General features: G+C 40.1%; 1 protein-coding gene across 1 annotated transcript in view; it reads right to left on the bottom strand.

The window, feature by feature from the left end:
- osgep (O-sialoglycoprotein endopeptidase) overlaps window positions 1-17,131 on the bottom strand; it is a 37,297-nt gene extending 20,166 nt beyond the window's left edge. The window contains exons 1-4 of the mRNA XM_061959105.2: window positions 17,002-17,131; window positions 9,627-9,746; window positions 7,995-8,114; window positions 5,762-5,937 (exon numbers count right to left, since the gene is read on the bottom strand). Coding sequence (XP_061815089.2) covers window positions 5,762-5,937; window positions 7,995-8,114; window positions 9,627-9,741 — 411 coding nt within the window. The 5' untranslated portion in view covers window positions 9,742-9,746; window positions 17,002-17,131. The remainder of the gene's footprint in view (window positions 1-5,761; window positions 5,938-7,994; window positions 8,115-9,626; window positions 9,747-17,001) is intronic.
- Window positions 17,132-17,637: the final 506 nt, after the last annotated feature.

Genomic DNA, 17,637 nt, shown 5'->3' with positions numbered 1-17,637 from the left:
GTCTATATTAGTTATATTAGCCTACTATCAAAATGACTTTAAAAGTCTTATATAAGTGTTATAATGAAGACAACACATGATGTAAGGTTCTATATTAGTTACCGGTATATTAGCCTACTATCAAATAGACTTTAAAAGTCTTATATAAGTGTTATAATGAAGACAACACATGATGTAAGTGTCTATATTAGCCTACTATCAAAATGACTTTAAAAGTCTTATATAAGTGTTATAATGAAGACAACACATGATGTAAGGTTCTATATTAGTTATATTAGCCTACTATCAAAATGACTTTAAAAGTCTTATATATGTGTTATAATGAAGACAACACATGATGTAAGTGTCTATATTAATCAGAGGTGGGTAGTAACGCGCTACATTTACTCCGTTACATCTACATGAGTAACTTTTGGGATAAATTGTACTTCTAAGAGTAGTTTCAATGCAACATACTATTACTTGAGTATATTTATAGAGAAGAAACGCTACTTTTACTCCGCTCCATTTATCTACATTCAGCTCGCTACTCGCTACTGATTTTTATCCATCTGTTAATGAACGTTTTGTTTGTTTTGGTTTGTCAGACAGACCTTCAAAGTAGGATCTATCGCATGCCTCCGTTTCACCAATCAAATGCAGTCACTGGTGACGTTGGACTGTGTTTCACCAATCAAACAGAGCCAGGCGGTCACATGATTAACTGCACACGAAGTTTCAGCAGCAACAAGCTTAAGTTTACATGAACTCAACGTCATATTTGAGGAAGCACATGGCGGTAAGTAACGTTAGTAGATATTTTGGCAGTCACCGTAGGCTGATGTTAGCTTACCTGCTATGAATCACTGTCAAATGTACATGGTGTGGAGACATTTATTAACACACTGCAGCCTCATAGTGAGACAGAGACACACACACACACACACACACACACACACACGCACACACGCGCACACACGCACACACGCACACACACGCACACACACACTCACGAATGCATAGAAACACCAATCAGAAGTGCACAGTGTGTTCCCAGGTGCAGCCCACACCTATCAGTTTATGGTTTGCGTAAAGGCTAACTTGTTATTTTCCTTTGTAATCTCTGCCGACTGAGCCTATGGTGCTGTTAAGTTATCGTGGCTCAATTTGCCTTCATTTTTTTTATGTTAATGTCTTATTATTTAATATATATCATTGTTTTAGTTGCTTAAGAGATATTCCTGCCTCTGAATTTGCTCATTGCTATTTGTAGGTTTTTGTGCATTATTTGTTGCCGTCGTCATTAAACGAACAGGTTACTCATCAGTTACTCAGTACTTGAGTAGTTTTTTTCACAACATACTTTTACTCAAGTAAATATTTGGGTGACTACTCCTTACTTTTACTTGAGTAATAAATCTCTAAAGTAACAGTACTCTTACTTGAGTACAATTTCTGGCTACTCTACCCACCTCTGATATTAGTTATATTAGCCTACAATCAAAATGACTTTCAAAGTCTTGTATAAGTGTTATAATGAAGACAACACAAGATGCAAGGTTCTATATTAGTTATATCAGCCTACTATCAAAACGACTTTAAAAGTCTTATATAAGCGTTATAATGAAGACAACACATGATGTACGTGTCTATATTAGCCCACTATCAAAATGACTTTAAAAGTCTTATATAAGTGTTATAATGAAGGCAACACATGATGTAAGTGTCTATATTAGTTATATTAGCCTACTATCAAAATTACTTTAAAAGTCTTATATAAGTGTCATAATGAAGACAACACATGATGTAAGTGTCTATATTAGCCTACTATCAAAATGACTTTAAAAGCCTTATATAAGTGTTATAATGAAGACAACACATGATGTACGTGTCTATATTAGCCTACTATCAAAATGACTTTAAAAGTCTTATATAAGTGTTATAATGAAGGCAACACATGATGTAAGTGTCTATATTAGCCTACTATCAAAATGACTTTAAAAGTCTTATATAAGTGTTATAATGAAGACAACACATGATGTAAGGTTCTATATTAGCCTACTATCAAAATTACCGTATTTTTCGGAGTATAAGTCGCACCGGCCGAAAATGCATAATAAAGAAGGAAAAAAACATATATAAGTCGCAGTGGAGTATAAGTCACATTTTTTGGGGAAATGTATTTGATAAAAGCCAACACCAAGAATAGACATTTGAAAGGCAATTTAAAATAAATAAAGAATAGTGAACAACAGGCTGAATAAGTGTACGTTATATGAGGCATAAATAACCAACTGGTATTTTAACGTAACATATTATGGTTAGAGTCATTCAAATAACTATAACATATAGAACAGGGGTCACCAACCTTTTTGAAACCAAGAGCTACTTCTTGGGTACTGATTAATGCGAAGGGCTACCAGTTTGATACACACTTAAATAAACTGCCAGAAATAGCCAATTTGCTCAATTTACCTTTAACTCTATGTTATTATTAATAATTAATGATATTTATCTTTGTGGAAACACTGATCATCTTAATGATTTCTCACAATAAATATATATAGAAACAGATAAATATCAATATGCAACAATTTATTTTTATATTTTCTCTAAGTGCACATTTTTCAAATTGAACATTTTCAAATGATCACTGGGGATAGGTTGATTGGCAACACTAAATTGGCCCCAGTGTGTGAATGTGAGTGTGAATGTTGTCTGTCTATCTGTGTTGGCCCTGCGATGAGGTGGCGACTTGTCCAGGGTGTACCCCGCCTTCCGCCCGATTGTAGCTGAGATAGGCTCCAGCACCCCCCGCGACCCCGAAGGGAATAAGCGGTAGAAAATGGATGGAAAAATGGCACTTCTAAGACAGTCTTGTGAAATCACAATATCCCATTTTAATAGCTACCCACTAACATTTTTATAAAAGAGGAGAAAACACGAAAAAAATGAAAATTCAATTTGAAACATAGTTTATCTTCAATTTCGACTCTTTAAATTTCAAAATTCAACCGAAAAAAAGAAGAGAAAAAACTAGCTAATTCGAATCTTTTTGAAAAAATTTAAAAAATAATTTATGGAACATCATTAGTAAATTTTCCTGATTAAGGTTAATTTTAGAATTTTAATGACATGTTTTAAATAGGTTAAAATCCAATCTGCACTTTGTTAGAATATATAACTAATTGGACCAAGCTATATTTCTAACAAAGACAAATCATTATTTCTTCTAGATTTTCCAGCACAAAAATTTTAAAAGAAATTCAAAAGACTTTGAAATAAGATTTAAATTTGATTCTAGAGATTTTCTAGATTTGCCAGAATATTTTTTTTTTATTTTAATCATAATAAGTTTGAAGAAATATTTCACTAATATTTTTCGTCGAAAAAACTGAAGCTAAAATGGAGAATTAAATTAAAATGTATTTATTATTCTTTACAATAAAAAAAATGTATTTGAACATTGATTTAAATTGTCAAGAAAGAAGAGGAAGGAATTTAAAAGGGGCGGCATGGCGTAGTGGGTAGAGCAACCGTGCCAGAAACCTGAGGGTTGCAGGTTCGCTCCCCGCCTCTTACCATCCAAAAATTGCTGCCGTTGTGTCCTTGGGCGGGACACTTCACCCTTTGCCCCCGGTGCCACTCACACCGGTGAATTGAATGATGAATGATAGGTGGTGGTCGGAGGGGCCGTTGGCGCAAATTGCAGCCACGCTTCTGTCAGTCTACCCCAGGGCAGCTGTGGCTATGAAAGTAGCTTACCACCACCAGGTGTGAAAAAATGATGGGTTCTACATGTAAAGTGACTTTGGGTACTTAGAAAAGCGCTATATAAATCCCAGGTATTATTATTATTATTATTATTATTATTAAAAGGTAAAAAGGCATATGTGTTTAAAAATTCTAAAATCATTTTTAAGGTTGTATTTTTTCTCTAAAATTGTCTTTCTGAAAGTTATAAGAAGCAAAGTAAAAAAATAAATTAATTTATTTAAACAAGTGAAGACCAAGTCTTTAAAATATTTTCTTGGATTTTCAAATTCTATTTGAGTTTTGTCTCTCTTAGATTTAAAAATGTCGAGCAAAGCGAGACCAGCTTGCTAGTAAATAAATACAATTTAAAAAATAGAGGCAGCTCACTGGTAAGTGCTGCTCTTTGAGCTATTTTTAGAACTGGCCAGCGGGCGACTCATCTGGTCCTTACGGGCGACCTGGTGCCCGCGGGCACCGCGTTGGTGACCCCTGATATAGAACATGCTATACGTTTACCAAACAATCTGTCACTCCTAATCGCTAAATCCCATGAAATCTTATACGTCTAGTCCAGGGGTGCTCATTACGTCGATCGCGAGCTACCGGTCGATCTCGGAGGGTGTGTCAGTCGATCACCAGCCAGCCATTAAAAAAATAGTCCTAAAAATGAGCGATCATAAATCTTCACTATGACGTCACTTTCGTCACTTGATTGACATTCACGGCACCCGAGGGTCTTCTGAGATGACGCTGGCTGCTGCCAGCTCATTACAACTACGACAGGAAGGCGAGAAACACTTTATTTCAACAGACTCTGGCGCCGTACCTGTCGTCAAAACTCCAAAGACCGACTGCACAGTTGCACAATAAAAGCGCTGCTTCATCCTGCCTGCGCTACCAAAATAAGAGTCTCAGAAAGCTGGCGTGCACAAGCTAGCAAGCTACGGAGTTTGCCAACAATGTATTTCTTATAAAGTGTATACAAAGGAGTACGGAAGCTGGATAAATAAGATGCCAAAAACCAACCACTTTCATGTGGTATTGGACAGAAAGGAGGACTTTTTTTCTCCTCCATTCGAAAATGCGGACCTTATCAGCACCACTGTCTGATTCCAATCAATGCAAGTCATCACAATCAGGTAATACACCAACTTATATTCTTGTCTTCATGAAAGAAAGGAATCTATATGTGTTAAACATGCTTGTATTATCTTTAAACACCTTTAATTTATTAACAATATTAACTATATGTGTTAAACATGCTTGTATTATCTCTAAACACTTTTAACTTATTAACAATATTAACTATGTGTTAAACATGCTTGTATTATCTTTAAACACCTTTAACTTATTACCAATATTAACTATAAGTGTTAAACATGCTTGTATTATCTTTAAACGCCTTTAACTTGTTAACAATATTAACTATGTGTTAAACATTCTTGTATTATCATTAAACACCTTTAATGTATTAACAATATTAACTATATGTGTTAAACATGCTTGCATTATCTTTAAACACCTTTAACTTATTAACAATATTAACTATATGTGTTAAACATGCTTGTATTATCATTAAACACCTTTAACTTGTTAACAATATTAACTATATGTATTAAACATACTTGTATTTTCATTAAACACCTTTAATTTATTAACAATATTAACTATATGTGTTAAACATGCTTGCATTATCATGAAACACCTTTAACTTGTTAACAAAAACATATGTTTCATAAATAAGTAAATATAAATGATATATATGAATGAGGTAGATCCCCACGACTTGATCAATTGAAAAGTAGCTCGCCTGCAGAAAAAGTGTAAGCACCCCTGATCTAGTCTCTTACGTGAATGAGATAAATAATATTATTTGATATTTTATGCTAATGTGTTCATAATTTCACACATAAGTCGCACCTGAGTGTAAGTCCCACTCCCAGCCAAACTAGGAAAAAAACTGCGACTTATAGTCCGAAAAATCCGGTACTAATAATCGGTAGAAACCACATCAGCGCCTACTAACCTGTGTGTTCCCACCGCTGACGTAAAGCACGGTGGGGTTATTGGCTTTGGTGATCAGTCGGCCCATCTCGATGTGGCCGATACAGTGATTGACCCCGAGGAGGGGCTTCCCCCACAGTTGGGCCACCGTGCGGGCCACCAGCGCCACTGTCACCAGGGGGGCACCCATGCCAGGACCTGAGAGGGACAGAAAACATCAAACCTTACACTTGAAAATGTCACTTGCCACATTCTCAGTCATGCTGGAGCATAAAGGCATAACATTTATATTTTAACAAGCCATTTAGTTTATGTTTACATGTTTCAATCCTAGCAGTTTTGACACCTTTAGACTTCACTTTTCAAACATGCCAAACTAGGGTTGTACGGTATACCAGTACTAGTATAGTATTGCAGTACTAATGAATCAAAAACGGTACTATACTCTGTTTGAAAAGTACCGGTTTGCCATATTTTTTTTTTTTTTTTTTTTACAGACATGACGGCGCGTCGTCTTCACGTTGGTTGGTTTTACGACCAGAGAGAGGAGCATGTTCGGCAGCGCACAATCACGGAGTACTTACAAGCAGACACAGTGTGTAGACAGAAAAGGGAGAACGGACGCATTTTTGGCCTAAAAACTGACGATAAAGGTGAAGTTATAACACTGAAACGCCCTCAGGTAGAGGTGCTTTCACCAAATCACCAAAAATGATTCCCGGGCGCGGCCACCGCTGGTGCTCACTGCTCCCCTCACCTCCCAGGGGGTGACCAAGGGCATGGGTCAAATGCAGAGGACACATTTCACCACACCTAGTGTGTGTCTGACAATCATTTGTACTTTAACTTTTTAACTTTAAGACATGGCTAGCTAGTTAGCGGCTAATGTCCATCCGCAATCGGCAATGTTTTAGCTACTTCTAAATCACTAATCCTTGTCTCCATGGCGACAAATAAAGTAAGTTTCTTACAAGTATCACTGCAGGACGAGGAATAGGTACACACCGTAGGAGGATACAACAGCTCACCTGGCGTCACAATGTAAACAAACGCCATGGGTGGATCTACACCTGACATCCACTGTAATGATACCAAGTACAAGAGTGTATCTAGTCGATACTACTATGATTACATCTGTATTTTTTATCGTCACAAAATCTTTTTTCTTTTTAAATTCATGTTATATTTATAAACGCGGGAAATATGTCCCTGGACACATGATAACTTAAAGTATGACAAATGTATGATCCTGTGACTACTTGGTATCGGATCGATACCTAAATGTGTGGTATCATCCAAAACTAATGTAAAGTATCAAAGAAGAGAAGAATAAGTGATTATTACATTTTAACAGAAGTGTAGATAGAACACGTTAAAACAGAACATAAGCAGATATTAACAGTAAATGAACAAGTAAAGTACAACAGCGGCTCATGGACTTATTTTATAAGTAAAGGTAAGACCATGATAACGTTTTTTTTTTATTAAATGTGCTTTTTTGTGTGCTACAGTTTGTATGTGTAAAGTTAAAGTTAAGTTAAAGTACCAATGATTGTCACACACACACTAAGTGTGGTGAAATTTGTCCTCTGCATTTGACCCATCCCCTTGTTCACCCCCTGGGAGGTGAGGGGAGCAGTGAGCAGCAGCGGTGGCTGCGCCCGGGAATAATTTTTGGTGATTTAACCCCCAATTTAGATTAATAATACATTTTTACAGTTTGTTCTTCATAATGTAGACAAAATAATAGAATGATAAATGACACAATATGAAGTCATACCAAAGACCATAAAAATGGGAGCCATTACCTCCCTGCTTGGCACTCAGCATCAAGGGTTGGAATTGGGGGTTAAATCACCAAAAATGATTCCCGGGCGCGGCCACCGCTGCTGTTCACTGCTCCCCTCACCTCCCAGTTGGTGAACAAGGGTGATGGGTCAAATGCAGAGGATAATTTCGCCACACCTAGTGTGTGTGTGACTATCATTGGTACTTTAACTTACTGCATATGTCAGCAGACTAATTAGGAGTCTTTGTTTGTTTACTTACTACTAAAAGACAAGTTCACTATTTTATTTAAGGACTAAATTACAATAATAAACATATGTTTCATGTACCCTAAGATTTTTTGTTAAAATAAAGCCAATAATGTCATTTTTTGTGGTCCCCTTTATTTAGAAAAGTACCGAAATACATGTTGGTACCGGTATCAAAATATTGGTATGGAGACAACCCTATGCCAAACCAATGTTTACCTTTGGTGTAGGCCACACAGTCTATGTCTGAGGGCTTCAGTCCCGCTTGCTCCAACGCCTCCTTCAGGACAGTCAGGACAACGGAGCGATGATGTCTGGCTGTGTCACTTGGTAAGAAGCCTGGTCAGGTGGGAAACCATTTTGTCAGAAAACAATTACCGGGTACCCGTATATTTCGGACTATAAGCCGCAGTTTTTTTCCATAGTTTGGCCGGAGGTGCGACTTATACTCAGGAGCGACTTATGTGTGAAATTATTAACACATTAGCGTAAAATATCCAATAATATTATTTATCTCATTCACGTAAGAGACTAAATGTTCATGGGATTTAGCGATTGGGAGTGACAGATTGTTTGGTAAACATATAGCATGTTCTTTATGTTATAGTTATTTGAATGACTCTTACCATAATATGCTACGTTAACATACCAGTTGGTTATTTATGCCTCATATAACGTACACTTATTCAGCTTGTTGTTCACTATTCTTTATTTATTTTAAATTGCCTTTCAAATGTCTATTCTTGCTGTTGGCTTTTATCAAATACATTTCCCCAAAAAATGCGACTTATACTCCAGTGCGACTTAAATATGTTTTTTTCCTTCTTTATTATGCATTTTCGGCCGGTGCGACTTGTACTCCAGAGCGACTTATACTCCGAAAAATACGGTAGGCTGTACAGTAAGTACAATGGTGGTTTAGGGCTGGGCGATAAAACGATATCAATATACAAACCCAGTTTCCATATGAGTTGGGAAATTGTGTTAGATGTAAATATAAACGGAATACAATGATTTGCAAATCATCTTCAACCCATATTCAGTTGAATATGCTACAAAGACAACATATTTGATGTTCAAACTGATAAACATTTTTTTTCAACGCCTTGATTGCGCCTAGAAATTCTGTCCATAAAAGTTATGAACAGAATCGGTGACAAAGGGCAGCCTTGGCGGAGTCCAACCCTCACTGGAAACGTGTCCGACTTACTGCCGGCAATGCAGACCAAGCTCTGACACTGATCATACAGGGAGCAAACCGCCACAATAAGACAGTCTGATACCCCATACTCTCTGAGCACTCCCCACAGGACTTCCCGAGGGACACGGTCGAATGCCTTCTCCAAGTCCACAAAGCACATGTAAACTGGTTGGGCAAACTCCCATGCACCCTCAAGGACCCTGCCGAGAGTATAGAGCTGGTCCACAGTTCCACAACCAGGACGAAAACCACACTGTTCCTCCTGAATCCGAGGTTCGACTATCCGGCGTAGCCTCCTCTCTAGTACACCTGAATAGACCTTACCGGGAAGGCTGAGGAGTGTGATCCCACGATAGTTGGAACACACCCTCCGGTTCCCCTTCTTAGAGAGAGGAACCACCACCCCGGTCTGCCAATCCAGAGGTATCGCCCCCGATGTCCACGCGATGCTGCAGAGTCTTGTCAACCAAGACAGCCCCACAGCATCCAGAGCCTTAAGAAACTCCGGGCGGATCTCCTTATTTTCCATAGGTCATAATAAAATAGCAATAATCATCAATATCGACCGATATAGAGCACTTGAATTGTGATACAGTTTTCAACAATATCGCCCAGCCCTGTTAGTATTAGTGATAGTTAGTGTAGCTTGCCTTGACCAGGAGGGGTAATGTACGTCCGCCGAGGGTTGGAGAGCACTTCGCCATCCCGGATGATGCCAATGCCAATCTTGTTGGCACTGCCCTCGAACCCAATCACCACAGTCATCGCAGCTACAAGACAATTCAGAGACAATTGAAGACGGTCATCAGTCTGTGCCAAGAACTCTCAATAGGAATACTACCCTAATTTCAAAGACGGGTTAAGTTGATTGGCAACACTAAATTGGCCCTAGTGTGTGGATGTGAGTGTGAATGTTGTCTGTCTATCTGTGTTGGCCCTGCGATGAGGTGGCGACTTGTCCAGGGTGTACCCCGCCTTCCGCCCGATTGTAGCTGAGATAGGCTCCAGCACCCCCATCGACCCCAAAGGGAATAAGCGGTAGAAAATGGATGGATGGATGGATGGGTTAAAACAAAAGCTGTCAAAATGAACGAGTTAACTCCCGACTGGTGTGCTTGCTGGCAAGTTTCACAGACTGAAAGAACCGACGGTTACTCAGATGTGTGCAAATAGATGACATGCATTCAAGTAAAACATTTAAAAACCGTCCTCAACGGCAATTAGACAATAAAATTGCGTTTGTGTACAAATATTGGTATCTTCTTCAACACATTTTAATCATACAAGTGAGCAATTAATCATGATTAATCATGATTAATCCAAATTCCAAAATGTTATTCATCTGTGGGACCCGTTTTCATTTTTTATTTTGTGGCTTTTAATGCCTCATAATCAAACACTTTTATGTTAAAATACTGAACAGATGTTTATTGGGATAAGGTAAACATCTGTTCGGTATTTTAACATTAAAGTGTTTGATTGTGAGGCATTAAAAGCCATGGGAGTTTGCCCAACCAGTCTACATGTGCTTTGTGGACTTGGAGAAGGCATTCGACCGTGTCCCTCGGGAAGTCCTGTGGGGAGTGCTCAGAGAGTATGTGGTATCGGACTGTACGATCAGTGTCAGAGCTTGGTCCGCATAGCCGGCAGTAAGTCGGACACGTTTCCAGTGAGGGTTGGACTCCGCCAAGGCTGCCCTTTGACACCCATTCTGTTCATAACTTTTATGGACAGAATTTCTAGGCGCAGTCAAGGCGTTGAGGGGATCTGGTTTGGTGGCTGCAGGATTAGGTCTCTTCTTTTTGCAGATGATGTGGTCCTGATGGCTTCATCCGGCCAGGATCTTCAGCTCTCACTGGATCGGTTCGCAGCCGAGTGTGAAGCGACTGGGATGAGAATCAGCACCTCCAAGTCCGAGTCCATGGTTCTCGCCCTTAAAAGGGTGGAGTGCCATCTCCGGGTTGCGGAGGAGATCTTGCCCCAAGTGGAGGAGTTCAAGTACCTCGGAGTCTTGTTCACGAGTGAGGGAAGAGTGGATGGTGAGATCGACAGGCGGATCGGTGCGGCGTCTCCAGTAATGCGGACGCTGTATCGATCCGTTGTGGTGAAGAAGGAGCTGAGCCGGAAGGCAAAGCTCTCAATTTACCGGTCGATCTACGTTCCCATCCTCACCTATGGTCATGAGCTTTGGGTTATGACCGAAAGGACAAGATCACGGGTACAAGCGGCTGAAATGAGTTTCCTCCGTCGGGTGGCGGGTTTCTCCCTTAGAGATAGGGTGAGAAGCTCTGTCATCCGGGAGGAGCTCAAAGTAAAGCCGCTGCTCCTCCACATGGAGAGGAGCCAGATGAGGTGGTTCGGGCATCTGGTCAGGATGCCACCCGAGGTGTTTAGGGCACGTCCGACCGGTAGGAGGCTACGGGGAAGACCCAGGACACGTTGGGAAGACTATGTCTCCCGGCTGGCCTGGGAACGCCTCGGGATCCCCCGGGAAGAGCTGGACGAAGTGGCTGGGGAGAGGGAAGTCTGGGCTTCCCTTTGGCTCTACTAAGCTACGAGATGGACTAGAAATGTCCTGTAGTTTAAAAAGCAATCGGAATACGTGTTTTTAAATAAAGACAATATTTTACACAACAACAAAACACTTTCGGATTGGAGGAAAACAAAACATTAGCTGACTAGGCAGCTATTGTGTTAGCAATGCAAGCGAGTAATCATCGACTGCGATTAATCATGATTAATCCAAATTCCAAAATGTTATTAATCTGATTTTTCTTTTAAAATAAATCATTTGACAGCTCTAGTCAAACTGGTTTGGTTCTACTAAGCTACGCGATGGACTAGAAAATGTCCTGTGGTTTAAAAAGAAATTGGAATATGTGTTTTTAAATAAAGACAATACGTTACACAGAAACAAAACACTTACGGATTTCAGTAAATCAAAACATTAGCTGGCTAGGCAGCTATTGTGTTAGCAATGCAAGCGAGTAATCACCGACTGCGATTAATCATGAAGCTTAGGTCCTTTAATGTGTGCAGCAAGCTGTAGGAGATCTTTGATCAGTGTGTTGTGGCCAGTGCCCTGTACTTTGCAGCGATTTGTTGGGGGAGCAGCACCAGCAAAAAGGCACTTAAACCGGATTGACAAAATCATCCATCCATCCATCTATCCATCTTCTTCCGCTTATCCGAGGTCGGGTCGCGGGGGCAGCAGCTTAAGCAGGGAAACCCAGACTTCCCTCTCCCCAGCCACTTCGTCCAGCTCCTCCCGGGGGATCTCGAGGCGTTCCCAGGCCAGCCGGGAGAGATAGTCTTCCCAGCGTGTCCTGGGTCTTCCCCGTGGCCTCCTACCGGTCGGACGTGCCCGAAACACCTTCCTAGGGAGGCGTTCGGGTGGCATCCTGACCAGATGCCCGAACCACCTCATCTGGCTACTCTCCATGTAGAGGAGCAGCGGCTTTACTTTGAGCCTCCCCTCGAATGACAGAGCTTCTCACCCTATCTCTAAGGGAGAGCCCCGCCACCCGGCGGAGGAAACTCATTTCGGCCGCTTGTACCCGTGATCTTGTCCTTTCGGTCATAACCCAAAGCTCATGACCATAGGTGAGGATGGGAACGTAGATCGACCAGTAAATCGGGAGCTTTGCCTTCCGGCTCAGCTCCTTCTTCACCACAACGGATCGATACAGCGTCCGCATTACTGAAGACGCCGCACTGATCCGCCTGTCGAACTCACGATCCACTCTTCCCTCACTCGTGAACAAGACTCCGAGGTACTTGAACTCCTCCACTTGGGGCAAGATCTCCTCCCCATTGACAAACTCAATCAATCAATCAATCAATGTTTACTTATATAGCCCTAAATCACGAGTGTCTCAAAGGGCTGCACAAGCCACAACGACATCCTCGGCTCAGATCCTGCATCAAGGCAAAGAAAAACTCAACCATATGGGACAACGTGATCCGGAAAGTCGATAATATTGAGTTGAGTTTGAGTTGACTTGGAACGTGCATGCATACAATATGATATGTCACAATTTCCAGTTCTTCTATTCAACATGTTGGAAAAGGAGTAGGAAGAAGCAGAGCTTATTTAATCCAGCCCCTTTTCCTTTTACATAACAGTTGCTAAAACTTTTGTTCACTTCCTGTTCTCAATTTATTCACAATATACTCCATAGGTAATCACAATAAAAATAAATAAATAATACTCGGTGAAGTAAGTTACATTTCATATGGTGAGATGAGTAAGATTATTTTGACAATGAATGGATGGATGAAATAAAGTCAGAATGTTTATCTTCTTCTTTGTACTTTGTAAACACTTTAAGCAGTGGTTCTTAACCTGGGTACGATGGAACCCTAGGGGTTCGGTGAGTCGGCCTAAGGGGTTCGGCGGAGGTCAAGACACACCCGACTCATCGCGTAAATAAAAACTTCTCCCTATCGGCGTATTACGGATACGGCAACAGCAGAAGTCAGACTGATTTGCAGGTGTGTCATTTGTTGTGAGTTTATGCACTGTGTTAGTTTTGTTCTTTGAACAAGGTGATGTTCATGCACGCTTCATTTTGTGCACCAGTAATAAAACATGGTAACACTTTAGTATGGGGAACATATTCACCATTAATTAGTTGCTTATTAACATGCAAATTAGTAACATATTGGCTCTTAACTAGTCATTATTAAGTACTTATTAATGCCTTATTCGGCATGGCCTTATTATAACCCTAACTCTCTAACCCTAACCAAATAACTCTAAATTAAGTCTTTGTTACAAACCCCGTTTCCATATGAGTTGGGAAATTGTGTTAGATGTAAATATAAACGGAATACAATGATTTGCAAATCATTTTCAACCCATATTCAATTGAATATGCTACAAAGACAACATATTTGATGTTCAAACTGATAAACATTTTTTTTTTTGCAAATAATCATTAACTTTAGAATTTGATGCCAGCAACACGTGACAAAGAAGTTGGGAAAGGTGGCAATAAATACTGATAAAGTTGAGGAATGCTCATCAAACACTTATTTGGAACATCCCACAGGTGAACAGGCAAATTGGGAACAGGTGGGTGCCATGATTGGGTATAAAAGTAGATTCCATGAAATGCTCAGTCATTCACAAACAAGGATGGGGCGAGGGTCACCACTTTGTCAACAAATGCGTGAGCAAATTGTTGAACAGTTTAAGAAAAACCTTTCTCAACCAGCTATTGCAAGGAATTATGGGATTTTGCCATCTACGGTCCGTAATATCATCAAAGGGTTCAGAGAATCTGGAGAAATCACTGCACGTAAGCAGCTAAGCCCGTGACCTTCGATCCCTCAGGCTGTACTGCATCAACAAGCGACATCAGTGTGTAAAGGATATCACCACATGGCCCAGGAACACTTCAGAAACCCACTGTCAGTAACTACAGTTGGTCGCTACATCTGTAAGTGCAAGTTAAAACTCTCCTATGCAAGGCGAAAACCGTTTATCAACAACACCCAGAAACACCGTCGGCTTCGCTGGGCCTGAGCTCATCTAAGATGGACTGATACAAAGTGGAAAGGTGTTCTGTGGTCTGACGAGTCCACATTTCAAATTGTTTTTGGAAACTGTGGACGTCGTGTCCTCCGTACCAGAGAGGAAAAGAACCATCCGGATTGTTATAGGCGCAAAGTGTAAAAGCCAGCATGTGTGATGGTATGGGGGTGTATTAGTGGCCAAGACATGGGTAACTTACACATCTGTGAAGGCGCCATTAATGCTGAAAGGTACATACAGGTTTTGGAGCAACATATGTTGCCATCTAAGCAACATTACCATGGACGCCCCTGCTTATTTCAGCAAGACAATGCCAAGCCACGTGCTACATCAACGTGGCTTCATAGTAAAAGAGTGCGGGTACTAGACTAGCCTGCAGTCCAGACCTGTCTCCCATTGAAAATGTGTGGTGCATTATGAAGTCTAAAATAGCACAACTGAGACCCCCGGACTGTTGAACAACTTAAGCTGTACATCAAGCAAGAATGGGAAAGAATTCCACCTGAGAAGCTTCAAAAATGTGTCTCCTCAGTTCCCAAACGTTTACTGAGTGTTGTTAAAAGGAAAGGCCATGTAACACAGTGGTGAACATGCCCTTTCCCAACTACTTTGGCACGTGTTGCAGCCATGAAATTCTAAGTTAATTATTATTTGCAAAAAAAAATAAAGTTTATCAGTTTGCACATCAAATATGTTGTCTTTGTAGTGCATTCAACTGAATATGGGTTGAAAAGGATTTGCAAATCATTGTATTCCGTTTATATTTACATCTAACACAATTTCCCAACTCATATGGAAACAGGGTGTGTACATGTTAATTGTTATATATTGTACATATTATATAAAATTATAATATATCCGTATATATCATATACTGTATATAAAACATGTAAATATTACATCCATCCATCCGTTTTCTACCGCTTGTCCAATTTCCCTTGTGGATCATTAAAGTTTGTCTAAGTCTATTAATCCAAATTCCAAAATGTTATTAATGTGATTTTTTTTTTAAATAATCATTTGACAGCTACTAGTCAAACTTATTTGGTTCTGCTAAGCTACGAGATAGACTAGAAATGTCCTGTTAGATCCACTATGGACTGGACTCTCACACTATTATGTTAGATCCACTATGGACTGGACTCTCACTATTATGCTAGATCCACTATGGACTGGACTCTCACACTATTATGTTAGATCCACTATGGACTGGACTCTCAAACTATTATGTTAGATCCACTATGGACTGGACTCTCAAACTATTATGTTCGATCCACTATGGACTGGACTCTCACAATATTATGTTCGATCCACTATGGACTGGACTCTCACACTATTATGTTAGATCCATTATGGACTGGACTCTCACACTATTATGTTAGATCCACTATGGACTGGACTCTCACACTATTATGTTAGATCCAGTATGGACTGGACTCTCACACTATTAACTAGATCCACTATGGACTGGACTCTCACACTATTATGTTAGATCCACTATGGACTGGACTCTCACACTATTATGTTAGATCCACTATGGACTGGACTCTCACAATATTATGTTAGATCCACTATGGACTGGACTCTCACACTATTATGTTAGATCCACTATGGACTGCACTCTCACTTTTCAGTTAGATCCACTATGGACTGGACTCTCACACTATTATGTTAGATCCACTATGGACTGGACTCTCACACTATTATGTTAGATCCACTATGGACTGGACTCTCACTATTATGCTAGATCCACTATGGACTGGACTCTCACACTATTATGTTAGATCCACTATGGACTGGACTCTCAAACTATTATGTTCGATCCACTATGGACTGGACTCTCACAATATTATGTTAGATCCACTATGGACTGGACTTTCACAATATTATGTTAGATCCACTATGGACTGGACTTTCACACTATTACCTAGATCCACTCGACGTCCATTGCACCGGTCACCCGGGGGGGATTGGGGGTCCCATCCAAGGTTTCTCATCGTATCCCATTGGGTCAAGTTTTTTTCTTGCCCTGATGTGAGATCTGAGGGCTTGTGCAGCCCTTTGAGACACTCGTGATTTAGGTTTATATAAATAAACTTTGATTGACTGAACTTTGAATACAAGCGAGTAACCACCGGCTGTGATTAATCATGATTAATCCAAATTCCAAAATGTTATTAATCTGAATTTTTTTTAAACTAATAATTTGACAGCTGTCGTCAAACTTGTTTGGTTCTACTACGCTGCGAGATGGACTAAAAATGTCCTGTAGTTTAAAAAGCAATTGGAATATCCATCCCCATCCATCAAATTCCTACCGCTTGTCCCTTTGGGGGTCGCTGGAGCCTACATGTGTTTTTAAAATTTGAGGAAAACAAAACATTAGCTAACTAGGTTAGCAATGCACTTCATTGTGCACGACATAATATGACAACTCGATGATAAACTATAGTCTTATTTATGTTACATTCCTATAAAAAACTCACATTAGATCAACTATTTCCCTTCCTCGGCTGTCAACTCCTCCATGCGAAGAACCAAGGACCACAACATTGGGCGCCGATTACTTGCCTGAATCAACGCACTGAAGTGTTCAACAACCACGCACAAATCTATGCCAATATTTACTCCACGGTAACTGCTTTGACCTAATTATAGTGTTAATAAAAACTTATTGTGTTAATATTTTAAGCTAGGGCGGTATAATTTGGTAATTTCTTTCAGGCATAGACGAGGACGTCCAAACTAGAAAACTTATGCATCGAGCGCCACTGCCTACTGGCGCTGACGAGACGCGGGGCCGCCATCTTGGAGTGGTGATCCGCTCCACTCAGTGCAATTCATTTGGCAGGAGCAATGAACTGTCAGCGCATTTAATTCATCTTACCTCACTGAATACTAGGGATGTCCGATAATGGCTTTTTGCCGATAGCCGATATTCCGATATTGTCCAACTCTTTAATTGCCGATATCAACCGATACCGATATCAGTCGATGCCGATATATACAGTCGTGGAATTAACACATTATTATGCCTAATTTGGACAACCAGGTATGGTGAAGATAAGGTCCTTTTTTTAAATATTAATGAAATAAAATAAGATGAATAAATTAAAAACATT

Source organism: Nerophis lumbriciformis, linkage group LG05 (assembly GCF_033978685.3).
Source record: "Nerophis lumbriciformis linkage group LG05, RoL_Nlum_v2.1, whole genome shotgun sequence".
Classification (NCBI taxonomy): Eukaryota; Metazoa; Chordata; class Actinopteri; order Syngnathiformes; family Syngnathidae; genus Nerophis; species Nerophis lumbriciformis.
This window is presented reverse-complemented; position numbering and strand designations above follow the sequence as displayed.